Source organism: Pimephales promelas, chromosome 5 (assembly GCF_988280905.1).
Source record: "Pimephales promelas chromosome 5, fPimPro1.hap1.1, whole genome shotgun sequence".
In the NCBI taxonomy this organism is placed as follows: Eukaryota; Metazoa; Chordata; class Actinopteri; order Cypriniformes; family Leuciscidae; genus Pimephales; species Pimephales promelas.
Genome location: NC_142773.1, coordinates 36,311,628 through 36,337,107, shown reverse-complemented (window position 1 = coordinate 36,337,107; position 25,480 = coordinate 36,311,628). Strand labels below are relative to the sequence as shown.

The 25,480-nt window shown below is 43.0% G+C and overlaps 1 protein-coding gene across 2 annotated transcripts in view; it reads left to right on the top strand.

Moving 5' to 3' along the window:
• slc44a5a (solute carrier family 44 member 5a) overlaps nt 1–25,480 on the top strand; it is a 91,586-nt gene that overhangs the window by 46,149 nt on the left and 19,957 nt on the right. For both annotated transcript variants that reach the window (XM_039677756.2, XM_039677757.2), the window contains exon 3: nt 20,892–20,965. In XM_039677756.2, the coding sequence (XP_039533690.1) occupies nt 20,892–20,965 (74 nt within the window). The remainder of the gene's footprint in view (nt 1–20,891; nt 20,966–25,480) is intronic.

Here is a 25,480-nt window from a genome sequence, read left to right as displayed (position 1 = left end):
CTGTATACATCCTGTCTGGTTTGAACACGTCCTGTGACAGATTTCATTTGACACATTCGGCAACCTAAGGCCCAGAATTCAGAGAAAACGAGGTATTAAAATTGATCTCAAGTCAAATCAAAATTTAATCAGAAAAGTTGTAAGCCATTTTTCTCAGTTCCTGCAATGGTGAGGGTGAAATCCACAGGGCATGTGAGCTGGTGGGTGAACCACTTTAGAAGCGTCTCTGAGAACAGATGAGACATGAGAGTGTCTTCTGGCAGGACAGTAGGTGAGGTTGTGCTTGAGGATAATCAAAACACTGGCAGCACACAGATTGCAAATAATTGACAAGAAATCTATTACAATGAGTGTTGGGGAAAATACAGTATATATACTTTCAGAAAGAGCAGAGAAAAAGGTCAAAAGTGCAAAAAAAAAAAGAAAAACAGGAAGAGACAGAGAAAAAAACAGTTCAATTATTTAGCGAGAGAGAGAGAGAGAGAGAGATGTGTTTGTAAGAGTAGTTCCTCACGCTGGTTCTCAGACACCTCTGACCAGCTGATGCAGCTCTCTGCTCTTTCTTTGTACATCCTTGAGATCTCTAAAGCACATTAGCACTGACGTACCAATCAATGACTGTATGCCTTTAAAGTATTGCTGAGTAGTGATAGCTGGTTGCTAGGGTGTTATGGGTGGTTGTTAGCGTTGCTATCTGTTAGCTAGCTCATTGCTACTGTAGCTGGCTAGGGCATTGCTTGTAGTAGTGCTTCTTGTTGTGGTTGGTTGCTAGTGATTTACTAGGTGGTTGTTGATTTCATGTCGGTGGTTAGTAGCACACTGCAATTGTAGCTGGTTTAAAAAAAATTGTGAAATATAATTAAGATTGTTAGTGAACTTCATCAAAACTTAACTATTTTTGTTTTCGTATTTTGTGTGAGTTGTAATCCTATAAAATGTACATAGTTCTAGTGGGAACCAATTATGCAGAATACTGTTGTATATGGGGCACATATTGGTGACGCAACGATAGCTCGTGCGATGTGCGATCAGCGCCATATTTAGAAGCACATTTTCCGCTGACGGGGTCGGGTGTGCTCTCTCTCGCTCATCTGACGAGCGTGCTGGTAAGAACATTTTGAAGTATATTTAACTATGTAATCGACTTATTTCATGAGATAAACAATGTTTAAGTGAAATGTGATGTCATGAAATTGGATGTAGTTAATTGCTTGAGTGTTTTACCGAGACTGGTTTTGCTTACTAGCTGTCTGTGCTGTATGAGCTGTATGAGACTGAGAGGGAGAGACGTGTATCTCACGGGAAAAAAGAGTATTAATTGTGCTCTGTATTTCTGCAGGTATGTTAAACTGTTTATTGTGTTTTATGTTGAGAAATGTTTGAAATGTGTTTGATACATACAAAAAAAGTGAGGTCTGTATGCAAAAGTGATGTGATTGTGCAATTAACCTGTGTTTTGTGTAATTTAACCCCTAATTTAACATTTTTCTCCATTTAATGTGTTTACTACTGCAAGTAAGTGGTGAAGACATTATGTTTTCCCTTTTATATTATTTTGTATGTCATTTAAGGGTGACCTATATGCTTTGTGGCGTTCTGTATTTTGTGATTTTATTTAATTTTATTATTTGCCCTATGTTTTGTAACTATTAGCTGATTAAATTAACATCTAGAGAAGCACATTTTCCGCTGACGGGGTCGGGTGTGCTCTCTCTCGCTCATCTGACGAGCGTGCTGAATAAAGATCCTGAGACCTCTTCAATCGGCGTTGTCTTCATTGAATAGAAAATAAACACAACCAGAGTAAAACTGCTACATAAAAATGGTGCCGTGACCTACTGGATCAACTGGATTGGCCGCAGCCGATCGCCGGAGTGGTGCAACGAGTTTGTGATGCCTGGATGCTTCATGCGGAAGCTGTGGAATCGATTTCGCCATTGAACTGGTAACTGTAAAAAGAAAAAAAAAAACTTTTGCTTTTGTGGACTGACTTATCGAACTGTTGTTTTTCCTCCTCTTACTTATTGGACATTCATTGGACCGGTTTTTTTTTCCTTTCATTGTTGTAAATTGATACTATGGCTGGTGTAAGGAAAGACTATGACATGATAACTCCATATCTTGGGAGGGGTAGAGGATTGTTGAGGGTGGACGAACCTGTCATTGGTAAACCAAGGGTATTAGTCTACAGTCCCCAATCGTCTGATACCGTACCTGAACATCCTGTTGGGCCGACTGCCTCTACTCCTAGTGATGCTAATGATAACGTTGCAGAGCAGTTACGTGATCTTATCGGTGAATTAGGCAGTCAAATAGGGGAGTCCATCGTCACACGGCTGTTAGCTAGCCAAAGCCCTGTCACACCCTCCAGCTCAGTCCCATTAGGTGCTGTTGCGCCAGAACCCTCTATCGCTAGCCGCAATCTCACTAATGTCACCCTGATGGTCAAGCCAGACGTCAAAGAGCCCCCAATGTTTAGAGGAGATGGCACAGACAAATATACGGTTCAGGAATGGATTGAGTTAATGGAATTGTATCTCCGCAAAGCGGATTGCTCTGACACAGATCAAGTAGACGAGATACTGAGCCACCTGCTAGGCAGGGCTAAGAGCATTGTCAAGGTCAGACTCAAAAGCAGCCCTGACGAAGCCGTCTCCCCTGTAACCATCTATGAAGTGTTGAGGCGTTACTTCAGTGAAAGTCCTGGATCATGTCTACCGCTAGCTGACTTTTACGCAACGCGACCCATGGTAAATGAGTGCCCTGTTGATTACTGGGTAAGATTGAACGCAGCTGCTGAGTTAGCAGGTAGCCATTTGCAGAAAAAAGGCGAAAGGATGAAAGACATGAGTTCTGAAATCGCAATGATGTTCATCAGAAACTGTTCGGAGCCGAACCTTTCTAGCATGTTTCGATGTAAACCTATCAGTAAATGGTCAGTTGCAGAAATTCAAGAAGCCATTGACGAGCACCAGAGGGAAGTTCAGTCTAAAAAGCTGTCTACAGTCGCACATAATGTTAATGTGGTCCAAGTCGCTGCAGCTAAATTATCAACCTACCCTCATGCTGTCACAGAGGGAGAGACTTTGAAATCGGACACACCTATTAATGTCCCTGTAAATTGTTCGAAGACTGCCGTTCCTGCAACTTCGGAGTCTGGCACTTTGGAACGCGTCTTGAGTATGCTGGAAAGGGTATTGGAGCGCACTAGTCAGACTGCTCCTGCCCCACGACAGAGAACAACTCAGTGGCGCAGTTTTTCCCCGTGCAGAGTCTGCGGTGATAGGAATCACTCCACCCGTTCACATTGTATGAGAGAAAGGAGATGTTTGTCATGCATGGAGATTGGGCATCAGCAGAAGCAATGCATCAACGTTGTCAGCTCTGCTAGTCCATCTGCTTCTGACCCGCACGCTCAGGGAAACTAATTCACTCACGTATGGGAGGGGATTATGTGAGTGCAAAGCATCAAACCCTCAATGTGGACGATGATTTTTCTGTTTATGATGAATGTTGCAAGTCTGTCTCTGGTGATGGTATCGTCTTATTTCAGAATGTCACGAAGTTGGAGAAGGCAGACAGTCTGTTCTATACTTCAGTAATGTTGAATGACAAAGTTCCAGTTCAAGCGCTGATGGATAGTGGATCTATGGCATGCACAATCAATGAGGACACAGAGCATGAACTGTTGAGTATGGGGATGTCTGCACAGGTTGACCAGTCGCACATGGACCTTCTTCTTGTTGGCTGTGGAGGTGTTCGAGTCAGACCGAAGGGGGTCTATCAGTTGCAGATGAATGTGTGTGGCACATTGGTGAGTGTACCCACGTTTGTTGTCCCGGGACAGAGGGATCAGTTGATTCTGGGTACTAATGTCATTAAATTCATCCTCACTCAACTCAAGCAAACTCCTAGCTATTGGAATGTCATGAATCGCCCTGAGTCATCTGGTGAACCTGAAGTCGAGCAGTTTCTGAACATGCTGTCAGGTATTAACAGGTGGAAGGGTCGTGTAATTCCTGATATTGTGGGCACAGCAAAATTGACTCAGGCCGTAACTTTGTTGCCCCGACAAGAACACCTCGTGTGGGGAAAACTTCCTCCAAACACACCTATTTCCATGGGAAGTACTATTGTGATTGAGCCACCCAAATCACAGACCCACAAGAAAGGTATCATGGTGGGAAGAGTCATAGCCTCTATGTCTGGAGATGGATGGGTCCCAGTCAGAATCATGAATCCCCTTGATAAGGCTATTACACTGAGAAGGAACTCGAAAATTGCCGATGTCTTCCCCGTTATAGCTGTTGAGGATCTCAGTGTGCATTCTAATCACAACAGTAATGAGATGGTGAGTGTGCAGAGCCAGAGCATCGGAGGAATTGATGAGGGAGGTTGTACTGACTTGGGGCCAAGTAAAAGTCTGCAGAAACTTGGTCTTGGTGATTTAGACATCGAGTCTTGTGAAGTATCCCATTATTGGAAAGGTCAGCTGATACAGCTCATTGGGAGGTATGAGGACGTATTTTCCAAACACAAACTGGATTGCGGAAAAGCTAATGAGTTTGTCCACCATATTCGTTTGTCAGACGATCGTCCATTCAGACTTCCATACCGCCGTGTTCCACCGGCACAGTACCAGAAGCTGAGAAGCGTTCTCTCTGAAATGGAGGAACAGGAAATCATACGCAAGTCCAATAGTGAGTGGGCCTCTCCACTTGTGTTGGTATGGAAGAAGAATGGGGACCTTAGAGTGTGTGTGGACTACCGCTGGCTAAATGCTCGAACTGTTAAGGACGCCCACCCCTTGCCTCATCAGGCAGACTGTTTAGCAGCCCTAGGAGGGAATGTCTTCTTTAGTGCGATGGACTTAACCTCTGGTTTTTATAACGTCATGATGTCTGAAGAAGACAAGAAGTTCACTGCCTTCACGACTCCTATGGGTCTGTATGAATTCAACCGTCTACCGCAGGGGCTTTGTAACAGTCCAGCCAGCTTTATGCGGCTCATGATCAACATCTTCGGGGATCAGAACTTCCTCACGTTGTTATGCTATCTCGACGACCTTCTGGTGTACGCTCCAAGTGAGGAGGCAGCTATTGAGCGGCTTGAGCTGGTGTTCGCTAGGCTCAGGGCACATGGACTGAAGTTAGCCCCGAAAAAGTGTCATTTTCTGAGGAGAAGTGTGAAATTTCTGGGGCATGTCATTGACAACACTGGAGTGGCAACGGATCCAGACAAAGTTAGTGCCATTTCTGCCATATCTGAATCTGACCTGATGATGCCAGATGGAGTGACACCTTCGCAGAAAAAGATAAGGTCATTTTTGGGAATGGTGCTATATTATCAAAACTTCATTCCAAACTGCTCCAGTATAGCGAAGCCATTGTTCACCTTGACAGCTGCACCCAGAGGAAAAAAGGCCACTGTGAGAGGCACTGCTTCATTTAGGAGACTGAATCCCAGTGATTGGAAAAATGAACAGAGTGTGGCGTTCCAAAAACTAAAGACAGCTCTGTTAGAATCTGTTGTGCTGGCTCACCCTGACTTCAGCCGACCATTCGTTCTATGTACAGATGCGTCTATGGATGGATTAGGAGCTGTACTGTCACAAGTACCAGAAGGGGAATTTAAGGCACGTCCTATTGCCTTTGCCAGTAAAGCTCTCACTCGTGCACAAGCTAAATACCCTGCTCATCGTCTTGAGTTTTTGGCCCTGAAGTGGTCCGTCTGCGACAAGTTCAGTCACTGGTTGAAGGGACATGACTTTACTGTCTGGACGGATAACAATCCCTTAACATACATCATGACAAAGCCAAAGCTTGATGCGTGTGAGCAGAGGTGGGTGTCTAAGCTGGCCCCCTATAGTTTCAGCATCCAATACATACCCGGCAGTAGAAATGTGGTCGCAGATGCTTTGAGTAGGCAACCCTTCATCCGTGATTGTGTCAGTCAGAGGATGATGTCAGAGCCGTATAGTGCGCTACTTGAGGAGGCCGAGCAAGTCCATGATAACACCATTCAAGAAGTGTTCAGGCTGAGCGCAAACACCTGTAATGTTGAACATTGTCCCTCTGCATTCTCTGAATCATGTTCACTTACCAGTGTTGAGGTGTCAGCAATCCTTGATGTTCACACAGAGTGGGAAGTAGGCACAAGAGATCGAGCGGCCCAGTGGCTCACTCAGGATACACACCAGTTATGGTCTCCAGGTCTTAATCCTCTGCCTGTTTTTTCTTTGAGGGAATTACAGGAGAAGCAGCAGGATGATTCAACGCTGTCAAGGGTCTTGTTCTATGTAAGTAGAGGACGGAAGCCATCTAGACGTGAGAGAACTGGGGAAACTCACAAGGTAATAAAGACACTTAAACAGTGGGAGAAGTTCAAAATGCTTGATGGAATACTCTACAGAGTGTCCAAGGATGTCCTGACGAAAAAAAGGAGGCTACAGTATGTTGTTCCAAGTTCGCTGGTGAAGCAGGTTCTTGAGGGCATTCATGATGAAGCTGGGCATCAAGGTCAGGGTAGGACTTTATCCCTTGCGAGACAGAGGTTCTTTTGGGTCAGTTTGGAACGGGATGTGCGTGAATATGTTAAATGTTGCAAACGCTGTGTGGTTAGCAAAACTCCAGAACCTGAAGGGAGAGCTCCTCTGGAAAGCATCAAAACATCAAGCCCCCTGGAATTGGTTTGCATAGACTTTTGGTCTGCGGAGAATTCCAGTGGTCGCAGCATGGATGTCCTGGTCCTAACTGATCATTTTACTAAGATGGCCCATGCTTTCCCTTGTAAAGACCAATCGGCGAAACAAGTTGCACGGCTATTGTGGGACAGATACTTCTGTGTATATGGTTTCCCAGAGAGGATCCATTCGGACCAAGGTGCCAATTTCTGCAGCCAACTTATTCATGAATTGCTACTCGTTGCTGGAGTGAGGAAGTCTAGAACAACCGCGTATCATCCTATGGGTAACGGTCATGTTGAACGATTCAACAGAACTCTGGGCGGTATGATCAGGGCGCTGCCACCTAGGGCCAAGCAACACTGGCCGCAGATGCTGCAATCGCTGACCTTTGCTTATAACTGCACCGCCCATGAGTCTACTGGATTTGCACCTTTTTATTTGATGTTCGGCAGGATTCCAAGACTCCCAGTGGATGTAATGTTCAGCAGTGTGGAGAGGGATGACGTCGTCATTGACTATGATGTGTACGTGAAGAGATTGAGGAATGACTTGAAAGAAGCTTTGATACTTGCTCAGAAGAATGCTGAGGCCAGTCAGCGACGCCAGGCAGACTTGTACAACAAGAGGGCTAAAGGTCGCAGTATTGAAGTTGGGGATCAAGTATTGCTTGCCAACAAGGGTGAGCGTGGTCGTAAGAAATTGGCAGATAAGTGGGAGTCCATTCCTTATACAGTCGTTGCCTTTAATCCTCAATGTCACACCTACCGAATCTGCAACACCCACACTGGTCAGGAAAAGACTGTTCATAGAAACTTGCTCCTCCAAGCAAACTTTCTGCCTATCGAGTTTGAGGAAATTGAACCCTCATTCAGTGGAGGCACTGAATCAGTTGATGATTGCAGTGAAGTAGCTTTGAGCAATGCTCTAACACCCATGTCTGAATACAGCAACGCTGATCGAACTGCCAGCTGGGTAGCAGGGGCTGTGGCTCCAAATGCTGACTTGGGCAGGACATCCTCTAAGAGAGAGAGTTTCCCTCCAGTAGCAGTGGATCCTGATTCTGCTCAATCTGTGCTTTCAACAACTATGGATGATTCTTTCGGATGTGATAATGTTTCTGAACGTTCAAGTAATGGAGGATTGATACATGATAAAGTGACATCAGCTCCAGTGGGAGGTTCATTTGACGATATACAGTCCTCTGATCCTGTGGCTTCGCCTCCTAATCAGGTGGTTACTCAAGTCAGAACCAGGTTTGGCAGGCTTGTGAATCCTGTGAACAGATTAATCCAGAACATGACCCAAAAAATGACTATGACCAGTTCAGTTAATGGAGTTGCAGGGTCTTTATTGTCATAAAATGGATTGAACAGTCACATGAGTAGTATGGGAGTGTTTCCTTTGAGCCTATTCAAAATCTCCCACTGAGTTGGCAGAGCCGTAATTCACAATTTAGAAAAAGAAGGTAACTGTCACATAGACGCTTAAGTAGTGGTGTTTGGGGCACCCTATTTACAAGTGTTCCCTTTGTTGGTCTGATCAGCCTGCTTGGGTCACTTTCCCTGTGGTTTGGGAAGCATGTTGCTGTTTCAAGTGTGTTGAGTCAATTGTTGATTCTGTGTGTAGCTTTTTGAACAGCTACTTATCCATATTGAACTAGTTTTGTGAAGTTCAGCGGGGAGTATGTAGCTGGTTTAAAAAAAATTGTGAAATATAATTAAGATTGTTAGTGAACTTCATCAAAACTTAACTATTTTTGTTTTCGTATTTTGTGTGAGTTGTAATCCTATAAAATGTACATAGTTCTAGTGGGAACCAATTATGCAGAATACTGTTGTATATGGGGCACATATTGGTGACGCAACGATAGCTCGTGCGATGTGCGATCAGCGCCATATTTAGAAGCACATTTTCCGCTGACGGGGTCGGGTGTGCTCTCTCTCGCTCATCTGACGAGCGTGCTGGTAAGAACATTTTGAAGTATATTTAACTATGTAATCGACTTATTTCATGAGATAAACAATGTTTAAGTGAAATGTGATGTCATGAAATTGGATGTAGTTAATTGCTTGAGTGTTTTACCGAGACTGGTTTTGCTTACTAGCTGTCTGTGCTGTATGAGCTGTATGAGACTGAGAGGGAGAGACGTGTATCTCACGGGAAAAAAGAGTATTAATTGTGCTCTGTATTTCTGCAGGTATGTTAAACTGTTTATTGTGTTTTATGTTGAGAAATGTTTGAAATGTGTTTGATACATACAAAAAAAGTGAGGTCTGTATGCAAAAGTGATGTGATTGTGCAATTAACCTGTGTTTTGTGTAATTTAACCCCTAATTTAACATTTTTCTCCATTTAATGTGTTTACTACTGCAAGTAAGTGGTGAAGACATTATGTTTTCCCTTTTATATTATTTTGTATGTCATTTAAGGGTGACCTATATGCTTTGTGGCGTTCTGTATTTTGTGATTTTATTTAATTTTATTATTTGCCCTATGTTTTGTAACTATTAGCTGATTAAATTAACATCTAGAGAAGCACATTTTCCGCTGACGGGGTCGGGTGTGCTCTCTCTCGCTCATCTGACGAGCGTGCTGAATAAAGATCCTGAGACCTCTTCAATCGGCGTTGTCTTCATTGAATAGAAAATAAACACAACCAGAGTAAAACTGCTACACAATGCATTCTCATCCCAAGGCGTCATATATGACTCTTTTGCCAAAGCGTAGACATCCAACGCTCTTTAGTGTCAAATAAGACGCTTATGGTAGGTTTAGGTCTGGGGTAGGGTTAGGGTTAGACCACTAGGAGGCGCCTTCTGCCCCATATATATCGGTGTCTCATTTGACGCTATATAGGGTGCCATGTGCGTTGGATGTATTGACACATGTATTGACGCATTGACACACTTTGACAAATTGAGAACAGGCTCCACATTGCTAATTGCTTTGTGAGTGGTTGCTAGCAGGTTTGTTGTGGGTGGTTGTTTGGGTGATTTATTAGACACCATTGCTAGCTGGTTGCTATGGTATTACTAGGTGGTTAATATAATGTTGTGGGTTGTTTTTAACAACTTTAGGCATGGTTATTAACTTTACTAGCTAATTGTTAGGATGTTAATAAGTGTTTTAGAATGGTTTAGCATTTGTAGTTGCTAGCATTACTAGCTAGTTGTAAAGGTGTTACTAGGTGGTTGATATAATGTTGCGGGTTGTTTTTAACAATTTTAGGCATGGTTATTAACTTTACTAGCTAATTGTTAGGATGTTAATAAGTGTTTTTAGAATGTTTTAGGTGGTTTAGCATTTGTAGTTGTTAGCATTACTAGCTAGTTGTAAAGGTGTTACTAGGTGGTTGATATAATATTGTGGGTTGTTTTTAACAATTTTAGGCATGGTTATTAGCTTTACTAGCTAATTGTTAGGATGTTAATAAGTGTTTTTAGAATGGTTTAGGTGGTTTAGCATTTGTAGTTGCTAGCATTACTAGCTAGTTGTAAAGGTGTTACTAGGTGTTTAATATAATGTTGTGGGTTGTTTTTTTAACAATTTTAGGCGGTTATTAACATTACTAGCTAAATGTTAGGATGTTACCCAGATAGCAAACTGACATTGAATCAACGTGGAAATATGACATCGAAACAACGTTGATCTGACATTGTTTTGCTCATCGAATTAACGTTGAACCAACGTCAGATGCGTCATTCTTTCAAAACTAACGGAAAATCAACTTGAAATCAACGCTTTGTTTCAACGTTATGAAAGCAAACCAATTTTCGATTTCATTTAGCTTTGAAGAATGCCGCGTCTGACGTTGGTTCAACGTTAATTCGATGAGCAAATCAACGTTGTTTCAATGTCATGAGAGACGTCGTTTCCACGTTGATTCAATGTCAGTTTGCTGTCTGGGTAATAATTGTTTTTAGAATGGTTTTTAGGTTTAGCATTTGAAAGTAGTTGCTAGCATTACTAGCTGTTGCTTGGTGGTTACTAGAATGTTGTGGGTTGTTTCTACCATTTTAGGTTGTTGATAAACATTGTTAGCTAATTACTGAGATGTTAATAGATGGTTTTTATATTTTGTGGTTTCAACATTGCTAAGTAGTTGCATTGCTATCTGATCGTTAATATGTTACTAGGTGGCTGCTAGAATGTTGTGGGTTGTTTCTAGGATTTCTAGGTGGTTGCTAGTGTTCTGTGTGTTTACTTACTGGTCTAAGTCAAAAGAGTCTCTGTGATGTTCTGGTCTATGGTTGGTCTAGGGGATTTTTGTTTTCGCTCGGCAGAAGAATAATCACAATATAATAAATGCATCAATGTTTAATACTTTAATTTGATGATTTAAACAAATCTAACCCTAAAACATTTATGGAACAGAAATATCCATGAAACTAGTTGAACATTGTGACGATATGTGAAATTCGTTAGCAGTGAGCAGCACATTTGGACTGAGGCTGTGCTGAGCTCAGTGTTTAGTAGAGCGCTGACCCACCTGCTGATATTGATAATGAGCTCTAATCGGCTTATGAGTTTGAAATCTCTCCTGTGCCCTTCCCTATCTATTTACAGATGAGGTGGGCTTAAGGTTTTACGTTTGGAGGGGGGTGAGATTGACCTCAATAAAACCAGGTTTAGTGTAACCTTGGCATGAGAATGTGGGCCTTTATAAATAGTCTAATAAATGTCTGGATCGTGCATCATTCTCAGGTGCAAGTTAAAGGGTAATTGTATCAATAATGGTCATAATACTTCTCCTTGTACCTCTGTAAAGCCTTCATTCGAGCCTGTTTGCAAGACCTTGTTTACTGCTAGGTATGTTAAATACAAGGGTTTTTCAGTGGGCACTGTTATGTACTGCAAACTTATTTTGCTAATGTTTGTGTAGTTAATATGCAATAAGTTAAAGTTTTAAAAATCTGCTGTGAAGAGATCTTATCTGACAAACATGGACATTTCTACTCCTTGCTATTCTAAACTTAAGGCAGGGTCACAGGAAGTCTTGACATCTTGATGTCACAGAACAGAATGGCACAGACGGGTGAGTATGAACAAGGTTTATTGAATGACAGTCACAAGATGGTAAGTAGAGTGCTAGTTGAAGATGATGAGGGTTATGAACAGTCTGATGAGGATTTCCTTATCCGAACAGGAGCGGGAGAATGGAGAGCTGACCGGAACAGCGGAGCTGGAGACTGAAGGGGACTGGCAGCAGACGGGGACCAAGGACAGGAACAGACGGGAGACTGACGGGTTGGAGATACAATGCAGGTAAGTAGAATCAGGAACGTAAGGTAGCGATAGAGAGTCTGTAATCGTGGTAGAGACGAGACCAGACAGTGAGTGACTGAATGAGGTGAGTATATATGGAGTGGATGATAGTCCGGATAAGTGGTGGCAGGTGGTGACGACAGGTGGTGATGATTAGTAGTCAGGGGAACCGGAACGAGTAGGCGGAGTGAAGGTATCTGGTGCTGACGCAGATGGATCCGTGACAGTACCCCCCCCCCCACGGCCAGCTCCAGCTGGCGGGCGGGACCGACGACGGGGACGGCCACGGCCCCTGGGTGCAGGACGACCTGGATGGGCCGAATGGAAGTCCTGGAGTAGGGTGGGATCAAGAATGTCCTCCCGCTGAACCCAACATCTCTCTTCCACCCCAAAGCCTTCCCAGTCGACGAGGTATTCCAGAAGGCCGCCCCGTCGCCGGGAGTCGAGGATTTCTCGCACTTGGTAGATGTTATCATCCTCCGGATCCACAGGAGGAGGGGGCACGTCCGCAGCACCAGACCCTGGGGAGGAAGGAGTGAGAGGATTAGTATAGGGCTTGAGGAGGGAGACATGGAATGTAGGTGCGATGCGGTAGTGAGCGGGAAGAGTGAGTCGATAGGTGACGGGGTTGATCTGCCTCTGTATGGCGAACGGACCGATGTATCTGGGACTCAGCTTACGACAGGGCTGTCGGAGACGGATGTCCCGGGTGGAGAGCCAGACCAGTTGACCCGGATGGTATTGGGGAGTTGAGGCACGTCGAACATCCGCCTGGGTCTTGTGTCTGCGGACAGCCCGCTGGAGGTGAGTGTGGGCTGAGTCCCAGACCCTCTCGCTCGTCTGGAACCAGTGGTGGACTGCTGGAACATCTGATGGTTCACCGGACCAGGGAAACAGTGGAGGTTGGTACCCGAGTATGCACTGGAAGGGTGTGAGCCCTGTGGTGGATTGACGGAGAGAGTTTTGTGCATACTCGGCCCACGGCAGGTAGCGGCTCCAGCAGTCCTGATGGTCGTGGCAGTATGACCGTAAGTATCTCCCGATTTCCTGGATCTTCCGCTCAGTCTGGCCGTTGGACTGGGGGTGGTATCCTGACGTAAGGCTGACGGAAACGCCCAGGAGATTGAAGAAGGCCTTCCACACACGGGAGATAAATTGTGGACCTCTGTCAGATACGACATCCTCGGGGATTCCAAAGTTTCTGAAAACGTATTGGAATAGGGCTTCAGCGGTCTCAAAGGCAGTAGGAAGGCCGGGGAGAGGAATGAGTTTGCAGGCCTTGGAGAATCGGTCGACTACCACAAGAATACAGGTGTGATTGTGGGAACGGGGAAGGTCGGTGACAAAGTCGACCCCCAGATGGGACCAGGGTCGAGTGGGAATTGGTAGGGGAGTGAGCTTGCCTTCAGGAAGATGACGGGGAACCTTGGCCATGGCACAGACTGAGCATCCCCTGACGTATCGGGAGATATCCTGGGCCATACCCGGCCACCAGTAACGCTGTTGGACGAGCGAGAGAGTTCCTTGGCTGCCTGGGTGTCCAGAGCCCGGAGAGGTATGTACTGAGTCCATGAGGGACAGGCGTAGACGTGTCGGGACGTAAACCCGTCCCTCTGGACCTCCCGGCGGAGCAGGTTCGGCTTGAGTGGCGTCTGTAATGTAATCGTCCATACTCCACTGAATGGGACTTACGACGATGGCTGGAGGGAGGATGGTCTCGGGACTTAGAGGAGGAGAATTGGGCTGGAACTGTCGTGATAATGCGTCTGCTTTTACATTTTTGTGTCCAGGGCGGTAGGTGACGGAGAAGTTGAAGCGGGTGAAGAAGAGGGCCCAGCGAGCTTGACGGGGATTGAGTCTTCTAGCCTCCCGGAGGTATTCGAGATTCCGGTGGTCCGTGATAACTGTAAACGGGTGTTGAGCCCCCTCCAGCCAGTGTCTCCATTCCTCCAAGGCCAGTTTGATGGCTAGCAGCTCTCGGTTGCCGATATCATAGTTCTGCTCCGCCGGGGACAGTTTCTTGGAATAGAAGGCACATGGATGGAGTTGCACTGGAGTCCCCTGCCGCTGGGAAAGAACCGCTCCTACCCCAGAGGTGGAGGCATCCACTTCCACGATGAAGGGTAGAGCTGGATTGGGAAGGGAGAGGGTAGGAGCGGAACTGAAGGCCCTTTTCAAGCTGTCAAACGCCCGTGTGGAGTCGGTGTTCCAGGACAGAGACTTGGCCCCGCCCTTGAGGAGATTAGTGAGAGGGGAGCAGGTCTGACTGAAGTTTTTGATGAAGCGGCGATAGAAGTTAGCAAACCCAAGGAACCGTTGAAGGTCTTTCCGAGAGGTGGGTTGTGGCCAGTTGTTGACAGCATCCACCTTCCTCTGGTCCATGGTTATACCGCGGGGAGTGATGAGGTAGCCCAGGAACTGAACGGTGTCTCGGTGGAATTCGCACTTTTCTAGTTTCAGGAAGAGTTGATGGTCTCTGAGGCGTTGGAGTACGGTTTGGACATGGCGGATATGAGTGGGTAGATCGGGAGAGTATATGAGGATATCATCGATATAGATGATGACAAATTGATGTAGTAAGTCTCTGAAGATCTCGTTCATGAACCCCTGGAACACGGCGGGTGCGTTGGACAATCCGAAGGGCATGACGAGGTACTCGTAGTGCCCCGCAGGGGTGATGAAAGCTGTCTTCCACTCGTCACCTTCACGGATGCGGATGAGATTGTACGCGCTCCGGAGATCGAGTTTGGAGTAGACAGTAGCCCCACGGAGTTGTTCCAGAGCGGCGGGGACCAGAGGAAGGGGATAGCGGTATTTGACGGTGGATTGATTGAGGATACGATAATCGATGCAGGGGCGCAAGCCTCCGTCCTTCTTGCCCACGAAGAAGAAGCTTGATGCGGCAGGGGACGTGGATGGTCGAATAAATCCTTGACTTAAGGCCTCCTGGATGTACTCCTCCATGGCCTTCTGCTCCGGGATGGACAGAGAATAGATCTTACCTCGCGGGAGGACCGCCCCAGGCAGCAGGTCGATCGCACAGTCCCATGGCCGATGAGGTGGTAAAGTGGTTGCCAGCTGTTTATCAAAGATCTCCTGGAACGCCCGGTAAGGTGGAGGAATGTCCGTGAGGGACACAGCAGAGGAATCTTCCACGGAGGTGGCGGAGAGAGAGATTTTCTGAACCGGAGTGACTGGACGGAGAATGGACTTGGAAATGACAGGTAGACAATGATGATGGCATTCTTCACCCCACTGTAGGACCTCACCGGTTGACCATTGAATATGTGGTGAATGGAGTTCCAACCACGGGCGTCCCAGGATGATCTCGGCCGTCGAGCCCTCCAGCACCAGAAAGGAAATTGCCTCCTTGTGAAGCCAGCCGATCTCTAGCCCTAGATCCGGGCTGCGGTGTCCAATCCGGCCACGGCCAAGAGGTTTTCCGACGATGGATTGAACGTGAAGGGTGTGAGGAATGGTACGTTGCTTCGTTTGGAGCCGATGGAGAGTGGTGAGTGAGATGAAGTTACCGGCGGATCCGGAGTCAATTAGCGCTTGAACTGGAAGGGAACGATTCATATAAGTGATAGTAGCAGATGTATATTTCATATTCGATATGGAGAGGGGTAACTGAACCGTACTCACTGCGGGTCGAGGTGGACGAATGGGACAGGTGGATAACATATGTCCAGAAGCTCCGCAATATAGACATAGTCCATTGGTTATACGGCGATTGCGCTCGGAGATCGGTAGGCGAGCAGACCCGATCTCCATCGGCTCTGGTGCTGGAGGACTGTAAGCGGCAGATGGACGAGGAGGCGGAGGTGCAGGGCTATCTAGCTGGCAGGCAGTGCGGCGTTGGTCGATGCGGATGGATCGCTGTATAATGTTCTCGATACCCACTGTGTCATCGTAGATGGCTAACTGAAGACGAATGTCGGGATTCAGACCGTGGCGGTATGCAGTGATGAGTGCAGACTCATTCCATCCCAGCGAAGCGGCGAGGGTCCGGAACTGCAGAGCATATGCAGCCACTGACGATCTCCCTTGCTTCAAACGAAACAGCTGATCCTGCACGGAGATCGAGTGCAGAGATTGTGAGAACACTTCCAGGAAGTGATTGGAGAATGAGGCGAAGGTTCTGGTGACGGGCCCACGACCTTTCCATAGGGCATGAGCCCATTGAAGAGCCCGACCACGGAGAAGAGAGATGAAGAAAGCGACCTTCGATTCTTCAGTGGGGAACGAGGATGGAATCATTCGCATGTAGAGCTCGCACTGCAGAAGGAAGCCGCTGCACTCCTCCTCCTCGCCAGAGAAGGGCGCTGGTTGGGCCATGGGACATACAGAGGCAGAGGCAGAAGAAAAGGCTACGGTGGAAGTAGCGAGCACAGATGCACTAGTCCGGGGAAGGGATGCTGTCGGTGGGGAACTCGTGTCCGTGGTGGTTGTGGGCGTAGGTTGAAGCATGTTTTGGTTGGTCTGGTCTTCTGTCACAGAACAGAATGGCACAGACGGGTGAGTATGAACAAGGTTTATTGAATGACAGTCACAAGATGGTAAGTAGAGTGCTAGTTGAAGATGATGAGGGTTATGAACAGTCTGATGAGGATTTCCTTATCCGAACAGGAGCGGGAGAATGGAGAGCTGACCGGAACAGCGGAGCTGGAGACTGAAGGGGACTGGCAGCAGACGGGGACCAAGGACAGGAACAGACGGGAGACTGACGGGTTGGAGATACAATGCAGGTAAGTAGAATCAGGAACGTAAGGTAGCGATAGAGAGTCTGTAATCGTGGTAGAGACGAGACCAGACAGTGAGTGACTGAATGAGGTGAGTATATATGGAGTGGATGATAGTCCGGATAAGTGGTGGCAGGTGGTGACGACAGGTGGTGATGATTAGTAGTCAGGGGAACCGGAACGAGTAGGCGGAGTGAAGGTATCTGGTGCTGACGCAGATGGATCCGTGACACTTGACTTCTATCCTGAAATGCACTGAAAATACATTTGTTTGTTGGTGGTGCATTCATTGATTCTCCTAGATCAAACACTGCCAACCACACAAAACCTCTTTGGTTTATTGTAAGGTATGACTATGAATATATGAATTTGAGGAAGATCGATTAAGATGTCCAGACTTTCAATGCCAATAAATCTAATCTCAGCACATTTATGGTTCTGCTCTTATTATTTATTTATTTACATTTGTGAGATGTATTGCATCTAAAAAAAATCTTTGTTCATATCATATTTCAGATTAATTACACCTTTTCAAAAAAAAAGTGAAAAACTTATTTGAACTGAATTAATTATTTCAAACCCAGGGTATTTTTGTCACAGTCTGTCGTCTTCACCAGTTTGTCCCGTCATCTGCACTACACTTCCCTGGATCCTTTTGTTTCTCATCCCGGACTCACTCCCCAATCAGCCACCTGTTCCTCGTCCTGTCATTATCATTTTCACCTGTGTTCACCCCACTTAGCCTGATTCCTCTGAGTATTTAGTTCTGTTCAGTTTCATTCAGTCTTGTCGGTCGATGTCTATTGTGTTTATTGTGAACCCGTGTGGTTGCCTTATGCCTGTCTTCCTGCCTGTTTATTAAAATACTCCGGTCTCCTCGTCCTTCAGCCAGAGCCACACCGTGACAATTTTATTGTACTATATATAAATAATTTAGCAAATGGTTCAGTTTATTTCCCTTTCCTTAATTATTTCTGTAACATAATCCACTGGACGCGTGCTATAGGGGGGATATTTGTTTCTCTAAATCCCTGTGGCCTTTGGAAACATGAGGTCAATAAATACACAGAGACTAATGACTTGACAAGACACACTTGTGAACATGATTAAACAATGAACCAATGAGAACAACACATTAAACAAGGAACCACATTACATGATCACATGGGGACAAGGGAATCACACGACACATGGCAGGATAACATAACTGTGAAAACCACAAAAAAAAAAGACATGAACAAACAAAACCTAAGCTAAAAGTGACAATTTCCTAGGATGCATCATCATTCAGAACACGCTAAATTCACTGACCATGATTGACCATGATCATATTGTACTACTGTAATTGAATACTTGATTGTTTTGTATGTGTTGTAATGAGAGATGTGTCGAGAGCTTGAACTCCAGTTTTTAAAAAAGTTCCACCTTTCAACCTCCATGCACTTATAGAAATTGCCCAGACACAGCTGTCTCCTCCAAAGAATCACTTTCATCAAACCCTTTGAGAAGCAAGCAAAGTAATTTGTTACCAGCGAGCGAGTTAGACATTTATAATTGCTTTCTGCTTTCACCAGTGCAATTGTCTTACCGCCAGCCCATATTCAGCTTCAGCATGACAAATATTACTTTTATGAGTCCTGAAGAAGATCTTTCAGTGCAATATCCAGACACAACTCGCTTACTATAAGAGAATGTTTTTTGTGTCTGTTCTGCAATACACACAAATGAGGAGTAAAATAAGACAAATGAAAGATTAGAAGTTCTGTGTATAATGTTTGAAAGATAAGTCATAAATCTAAAATAAACAAACTGTGGAATCTCTATTTTCCTAATAACTGGAATCTAAAAGCAAATTTCAAGAGCGAGTGATAAAAAGTTTACTTACTATTTCTAGTATTTATTTGAAAATAATAATTTAGTAAAAAAAAATCAAATTAGTCTTAGTCTTAAAAAATATGCTTGTGCAATGGGAGTGTATAGAATAATAATATAAAGATTTTGCTATATTTTGTCATAATGATGTTTTTTTTTTTTTGGTAAATAGTTTGCCGTATGTCATCATTATAGTCATTAGTGTTTTCTTAGCACCCGCTTCGAATGTTATCACTCGATTGAATGGGCGTTATCCAACCCGGTCTCATCCCTAGACGTCATATAACTGACGTTTTGGGACGTCTTTTGACCATACGTCAATATTCGCCTTTTTAGGGCCCCCTTAAACGTCGGTAGATGAGGTTATGGGATCCTAACTCTACCCCATACCTAAACCTAACCCTAAACCTAACCCGTCACCTAATTGACGTTAAAGGTAAAGCGTCAGTTGTATGACGGCCCGGGATCGCCATCTACCGACGTTTAAGGGGGCCCTAAAAAGGCGGATGTTGACGTATGGTCAAAATACGCCCCAAGACGTCAGTTATATGACTTTTTGGGATGAGACTGTGTTACGTTATCAGTGGTTATCAGCTCATATAGTATATGGGCCAGTCAGGGCCTGCTGCGAGTTAATTATCTCAGAATTACAAGATTATTTTTCATGGAAAAAAAGTTTTTGCTCTGTTTTTCTGAATTATCTTGTAATTCTGAGATAATTAACTCAGTAAGTACATTTTTTTTCCTAAAGTGAATGCAATACGCTTCCGTACTAAAGTGTTTCCAATTAGTTTTCAATAAATTTTGTTTTAATTTATCGCTAGAAAAAATTAAAAAGGTACATTGAACGTAAAAGTATTATCATTTAAGATATTTCTCCTTGTTTAGAACCTTTTGGGCATAAAGGTTCTTTCAAATTGAGTCAAGAACCATATATAGAACCCCATTGAACCTTTTTTGAGTGTATAATCCTCTTGAAGGTACAACTCTGCTCCCACTGTAATTGTAAAAAAAAAAAACCTGTGAGCATTAGAGTGAATTTATTGATTTCACACTAAATATTTGTATAGTGCCTACTACTTTCAAGACTGGATCATTTCTTTGCTCCTCATCATTTAATCTCAGCTGTGATAAGGAACTTATTTTCCTGATTAACACAGGACATTGTCTCTGCATGACTTTCTTTCTCTTGTTGCCTTTCTTCTGTATTGTGCAGGTCACTGTCGACCTTGTCAAAGATTTGCATGTTCGACACAATCTCTAGAGTATTTGATGTGCGGTAGCAGTACATGTGACCTTGCTTTACTTGATGTTATCAGCTTACGCTTGAAAGATGTGCCTTATCTCAACATTCTATCGACGGTTTTGGTCGATATTCAGTATATGGAATTGCATATATAAGGGATAATGCCCAGTCAGCCAGTCCTCATGTCTTCATCTGTTCATTTTCATCTAGCTCTTTGTCATTTCCTTGTTGTTGAGCAAATATTCATGAAAGGGTTAAAATAATGTTAGGTCTGTATCTGAGGAATGTTACTTTTTTATATAAAAATAGGGGAAATCTTGTAGTGAAATAAGTTATTAAACTAAGTGCCCCTACTATTCTATTTTAAAGGTTCAAATTTTGTTTACGAGGTCTCTTGACATTATTCACATGTACTGTATACACAGTGACACGAACAGAAACAATGGTATTGGTTTTATCGTGTCAATTCAAGTGCTACAAAGTGAAATTGCTTTCGTGTGCAGTTTCGTGCAGAAAACATCGTCTTCTCGACATGTCAACAACACAAACCAAACTCATCCAGTCTCAGCTACAACTGGGCCGGTCAAAGTAGGGCCGGTCAAAATAGGCTGGCATTATGCAAATTTGTTACAAACCTACGTACAGTATGTTCGTACAGGAAGTAAGACTGGAATTACTGACGACTCGTTTCAGGCAGTTTATAATCTGTTCTTTCTTTGGGAGACAATATCATTTGTCATGCACTTTGATCTTTGAAACTTTGCAGACCTTTTACATTCACAAATAGATATATATTTCACACTGCATAGGTAATATTTAAAAAAAAGAATAAAAATATACTTAAAAATATACATTTTTACGTCACTGAATTCTATATAAATTGAATTTGCACAATATTATTGTAAAGTGCCATGTTTTGTGCAACATACCAAATTTCTCATTCAGGTTTTCATTACATTGACTATATAAGATGAATTATTGTGATAGCTTTTCATTCACAGGTTTATGGGAAATACGACATATACGTCTTAAGATCATGTAATGAGATGAGACTGCATTTTTATTGTCTTTTCTTTTCCAGAGGCTGCACAGATGTGCTGTGCTGTGTGCTCTTCACCATTGTCATCCTCGGCTACATTGCACTGGGCACTGTGGGTAAGTGCTGCATCTGCTTTGTAGGAACTTACTGTAATCTTTTATTTTGTGAGATAAACAGGCTATGAGCCAGGCTAGATCATCAGAGTCTCATAAGACCCCCCAAAACTACATGCTCCATGATAACAGGTGCAATATATAATAATTATTTCAAAAACTGTTGTAAATGTTAGTTGTAGATAATGTTTTACAAGCTTACCAAGGGCTACATGCAGTGGCGGTTCTACTTCGAATTACACCCAGGGCGAGACCCCCTTCGAGCGCCCCCCCCCCCCACCCCCCCCCCCCCCCAAAAAAAAAAAAAAAACAAAAAACAAAAACAACAACAACAACAACAACCCAAAACACAGTTAATAGAATCAACCCAAAACACAGTTACAACAACAACCCAAAACACAGTTATTTTGCTAGATTCATCTAACTTTCAATGGAGGAACTGAAACTGCGCATTGGTTATTGCCTTGAATTATATGCATGGCACACTTTTAGTTATGACTTGTTATCACGAAATTGAGTTTTTAAAAGTAAAAGGGTCAGAGAGATACTTATTTTGTAACATAATACTTATCTCTTAAATAATTTTGAACAGCTCTCATATTAACAACTATCCATTATTGACCTAAAATAGCTTTTGTAGCCCCTAAATGTCACTCTTAAAATGTCAGGACAGAAGGCCAGAATCAGAGATTATTTAGAAAATAGAAACTTGTACTTTGCATATTATAGTCTACTGTAAAAACGCATAATTAAAGTTGATTTTAGTTGATCATTATGAAAATTATTAGATAATATAGTGACCAAAATTATCACATTCACAGAATCTTGTTTAAAAAGCCTAATACACAGTGAAATCAATTCACCAAGTTAATAACATTAAAGATTTGTTTTAAAGGAGTGTCTTTTATCTTACCTATTAAACTTAAAAAAATGTTAACACAAAAAAAGGTTTTATAAAAAGATAAACCTCATATTTTGGCATTTAAATCATCTCTATAAAAAGAATGAGTCAATAAAGATACATTCCTGATATTTATAATGCACAGTAGCTTATCTTTTATTGTTAACAGTAAAATTCTCCCATGGCTGTCGTTGCTATACAACCATGCACTCATTACACTGCGCTCTCCAACGACATGTTTTAGTAGCTAATGTATTTCCACCACAGAAAAACGCTTGCTGTAGCTCTGCTTAAAGATTTATTTACGGAGAAGAGAAAAACACCCAAGTGTTTGGGTGCACGTGCACTCCCATACTGAAAAGTTTATGAGCGCGCGTCCCGTGAGCGCCTATTTGAAGAGGATTTGAAATAACGACCTCGAGCGCGCAAAAGACGCGATACGTGAACTAATCAGGAGATTCCCTTGACATCGCTTCTGCGCACGGCACCTTCTCAGCAAGCAGGGCGCAATTGCCAATAATTGAATCGAAATGATAAAAAAATAGAAAAACTTCGCGGCACAGAGGATTTTTTTTTAATTGCTCATGCCGCCCCCCATGTGACATGAAGAAATGCCGCCCCGGGCGACTGCCCGGTTCGCCCGTGCCTAGAACCGCTACTGGCTACATGAATACGTTTTTTTCCCATTATATTTTTCATTATATAAATTAGTCTAACTATACATTTTTTTACTTGTTGTTACAGTAAACTTATAAATAAAGTATAGTATAAACATCTGTGTTATAACTGATAAATAAAGAATGAATTGGAAACAGAGCAGTGTTTATTTGGCACAAAAATGAGAATCTCGAATAGGTAGGTACTAACTACAACTAATATAACTATTTGAAGCAAGTCACTGGATATTATGGGTTTTTTTTTCTGTTTCCTTTTTAAATTTCCAACACTACATTTGAGAGAGCATTTTGTTATACCCTCACCTGGCTATAAATACAACGTGAAATAAATAAATAAAAATATCGCAATGTGGCATTTCCCATGTAATGGTTGTAAAGGTCATGCCACACCACTTCTTATGGGAAAGAAATTGCTTGTTACTTGAAAAGCTACATTGTTTTGAAAACGCTACTGGCATGCTAGTAAAAAGGTCAATTATGTTACCAGTTAGCATCTATCTCCCCAAATCTTAATGAAGGTAGAGCTGCTCTGTAAGTGTGGTGGTTTTAATGACTTTCTCTTATCCAGTGATTAAAATACTGATCTGCAGGGCCAGAAACCAACACGAGAACCTTTGATCAGACGAATTCTGAACCACTGGTTCTCAAGAGAAAAACAAGCTTTAACAAGAACCCCATAGACTGCAGATGAATCAACATCCAGCATATAAAGATGCCAAAGTGGGTGTTCGGTACATAAGAGACCGAAAAAGAGATGGAGAGAGAGAGCGTCTCTCTTACTGAGGAATATTTTTTGAGAATGAAGAGTAAAGTCTGTGCATTCCTTGTCAGCTCCTCTGATGTAAGATCATGCATGAATATTTTATGATGTTCAACTCCACCAGGAGCTCCTCCACAGTTCTTCCCTCCACTTCAAAGCGTGGCTAAAGTTAACGCTAATGCTAATACCATGCTCTTCTCACTGTGGAGAAGCTGATGCAAGAAGAATTGCCACAGGGGTGGCTTTGTTATAGATACTGTTTATTTCAAGGACAAAAGAACTTGGCTCTGAATTTGGAAATGCCAGAACTTTTATCACATCAAATGATTTTGATCCTCATTCACATTGGCACGCTGTGGGATCATCCTGCAGATTTACTGATAGCACAGTATCCATGGCCACACTGACACACACATGCCCTCACACAGCAAATGCTGATTGTGTTTCAAGTACATAAGAGATGCACGGAGGCAGGGGCACGGAGAGCCCTTGTTTGAAAAGTTCTCTCACATAGATGCCCGCTGGTTTCACAGCGTGATGTTCCCGTTGGAAGAGGAAATGAGTCACTTTGAAGGGTTGCTGTAGATGTAGGGCATCTCCACCAGAGATGAGATAAGTACAGTGGCAAGACTTTTAAATGAGGCCATACTGTTTCTCCAAGCATTGCTTTACTGTGATACAGCTGACAACGTTTTTTTTTTATATTGTACACAATGCAACTAGTTAAAACAAATCCAAAAAATAGTGATGATCAGTTTTGTTTTCTTGAGAGATACTTTTTAGGATATGAAAAGTTTGAGATAACTATTTATCAAAAACATTGATCAACAGTTATTGTTTAGTTTTGTTTTGTGTTTTTATTTTTTGAGAGATACATTTTAGGTTCCACCAATGAAAGCTTGTTTCCACCACAGAATTAAACATTTTAAAAGATAATTGCAAGTTTTTATCTCACAATTGCGAGCTTACATCTCGCAATTCTGACTTTATTTCTGAGAAAATAAGTCAGAATTGTGAGATGTAAACTCGCAGTTGTGAGAAAAAAAGCCAGAATTGCGAGATGTAAACTCGTAGTTGTGAGGAAAATAGTCAGAATTGTGAGATGTAAACTCGCAGTTGTGAGGAAAAAAGTCAGAATTGCGAGATGTGAACTCGCAGTTGTGAGGAAAAAGTCCGAATTGTGAGATGTAAACTCGCAGTTGTGAGGAAAAAAGTCAGAATTGCAAGATGTAAACTCGCAGTTGTGAGGAAAAAGTCACAATTGCGAGATGTGAACTCGCAGTTGTGAGGAAAAAGTCAGAATTGTGAGATGTAAACTCACAGTTGTGAGGGAAAAAGTCAGAATTGTGAGATGTAAACTCGCAGTTGTGAGGAAAAAGTCAGAATTGCGAGATGAAAACTCGCAGTTGTGAGGAAAAAAGTAAGAATTGTGAGATGTAAACTCGCAGTTGTGAGGAAAAAAGTAAGAATTGTGAGATGTAAACTCGCAGTTGTGAGGAAAAAGTCAGAATTGCAAGATGTAAACTCACAGTTGTGAGGAAAAAAGTCATAATTGTGAGATGTAAACTCGCAATTTTGAGGAAAAAAATTCATAATTGTGAGATGTAAAGTCGCAATTGTGAGGAAAAAAGTCAGAATTGCAAGATGTAAACTCACAGTTGTGAGGAAAAAAGTCAGAATTGTGAGATATAAACTCGCAGTTGTGAGGAAAAAAGTCAGAATTGTGAGATATAAACTCGCAGTTGTGAGGAAAAAAGTCAGAATTGTGAGATATAAACTCGCAGTTGTGAGGAAAAAAGTCAGAATTGTGAGATGTAAACTCGCAGTTGTGAGGAAAAAAGTCAGAATTGTGAGATATAAACTCGCAGTTGTGAGGAAAAAAGTCAGAATTGTGAGATGTAAACTCACAGTTGTGAGGGAAAAAGTCAGAATTGTGAGATGTAAACTCACAGTTGTGAGGAAAAAGTCAGAATTGCAAGATGTAAACTCGCAGTTGTGAGGAAAAAAGTCAGAATTGTGAGATATAAACTCGCAGTTGTGAGGAAAAAAGTCAGAATTGTGAGATATAAACTCGCAGTTGTGAGGAAAAAAGTCAGAATTGTGAGATATAAACTCGCAGTTGTGAGGAAAAAAGTCAGAATTGTGAGATGTAAACTCACAGTTGTGAGGGAAAAAGTCAG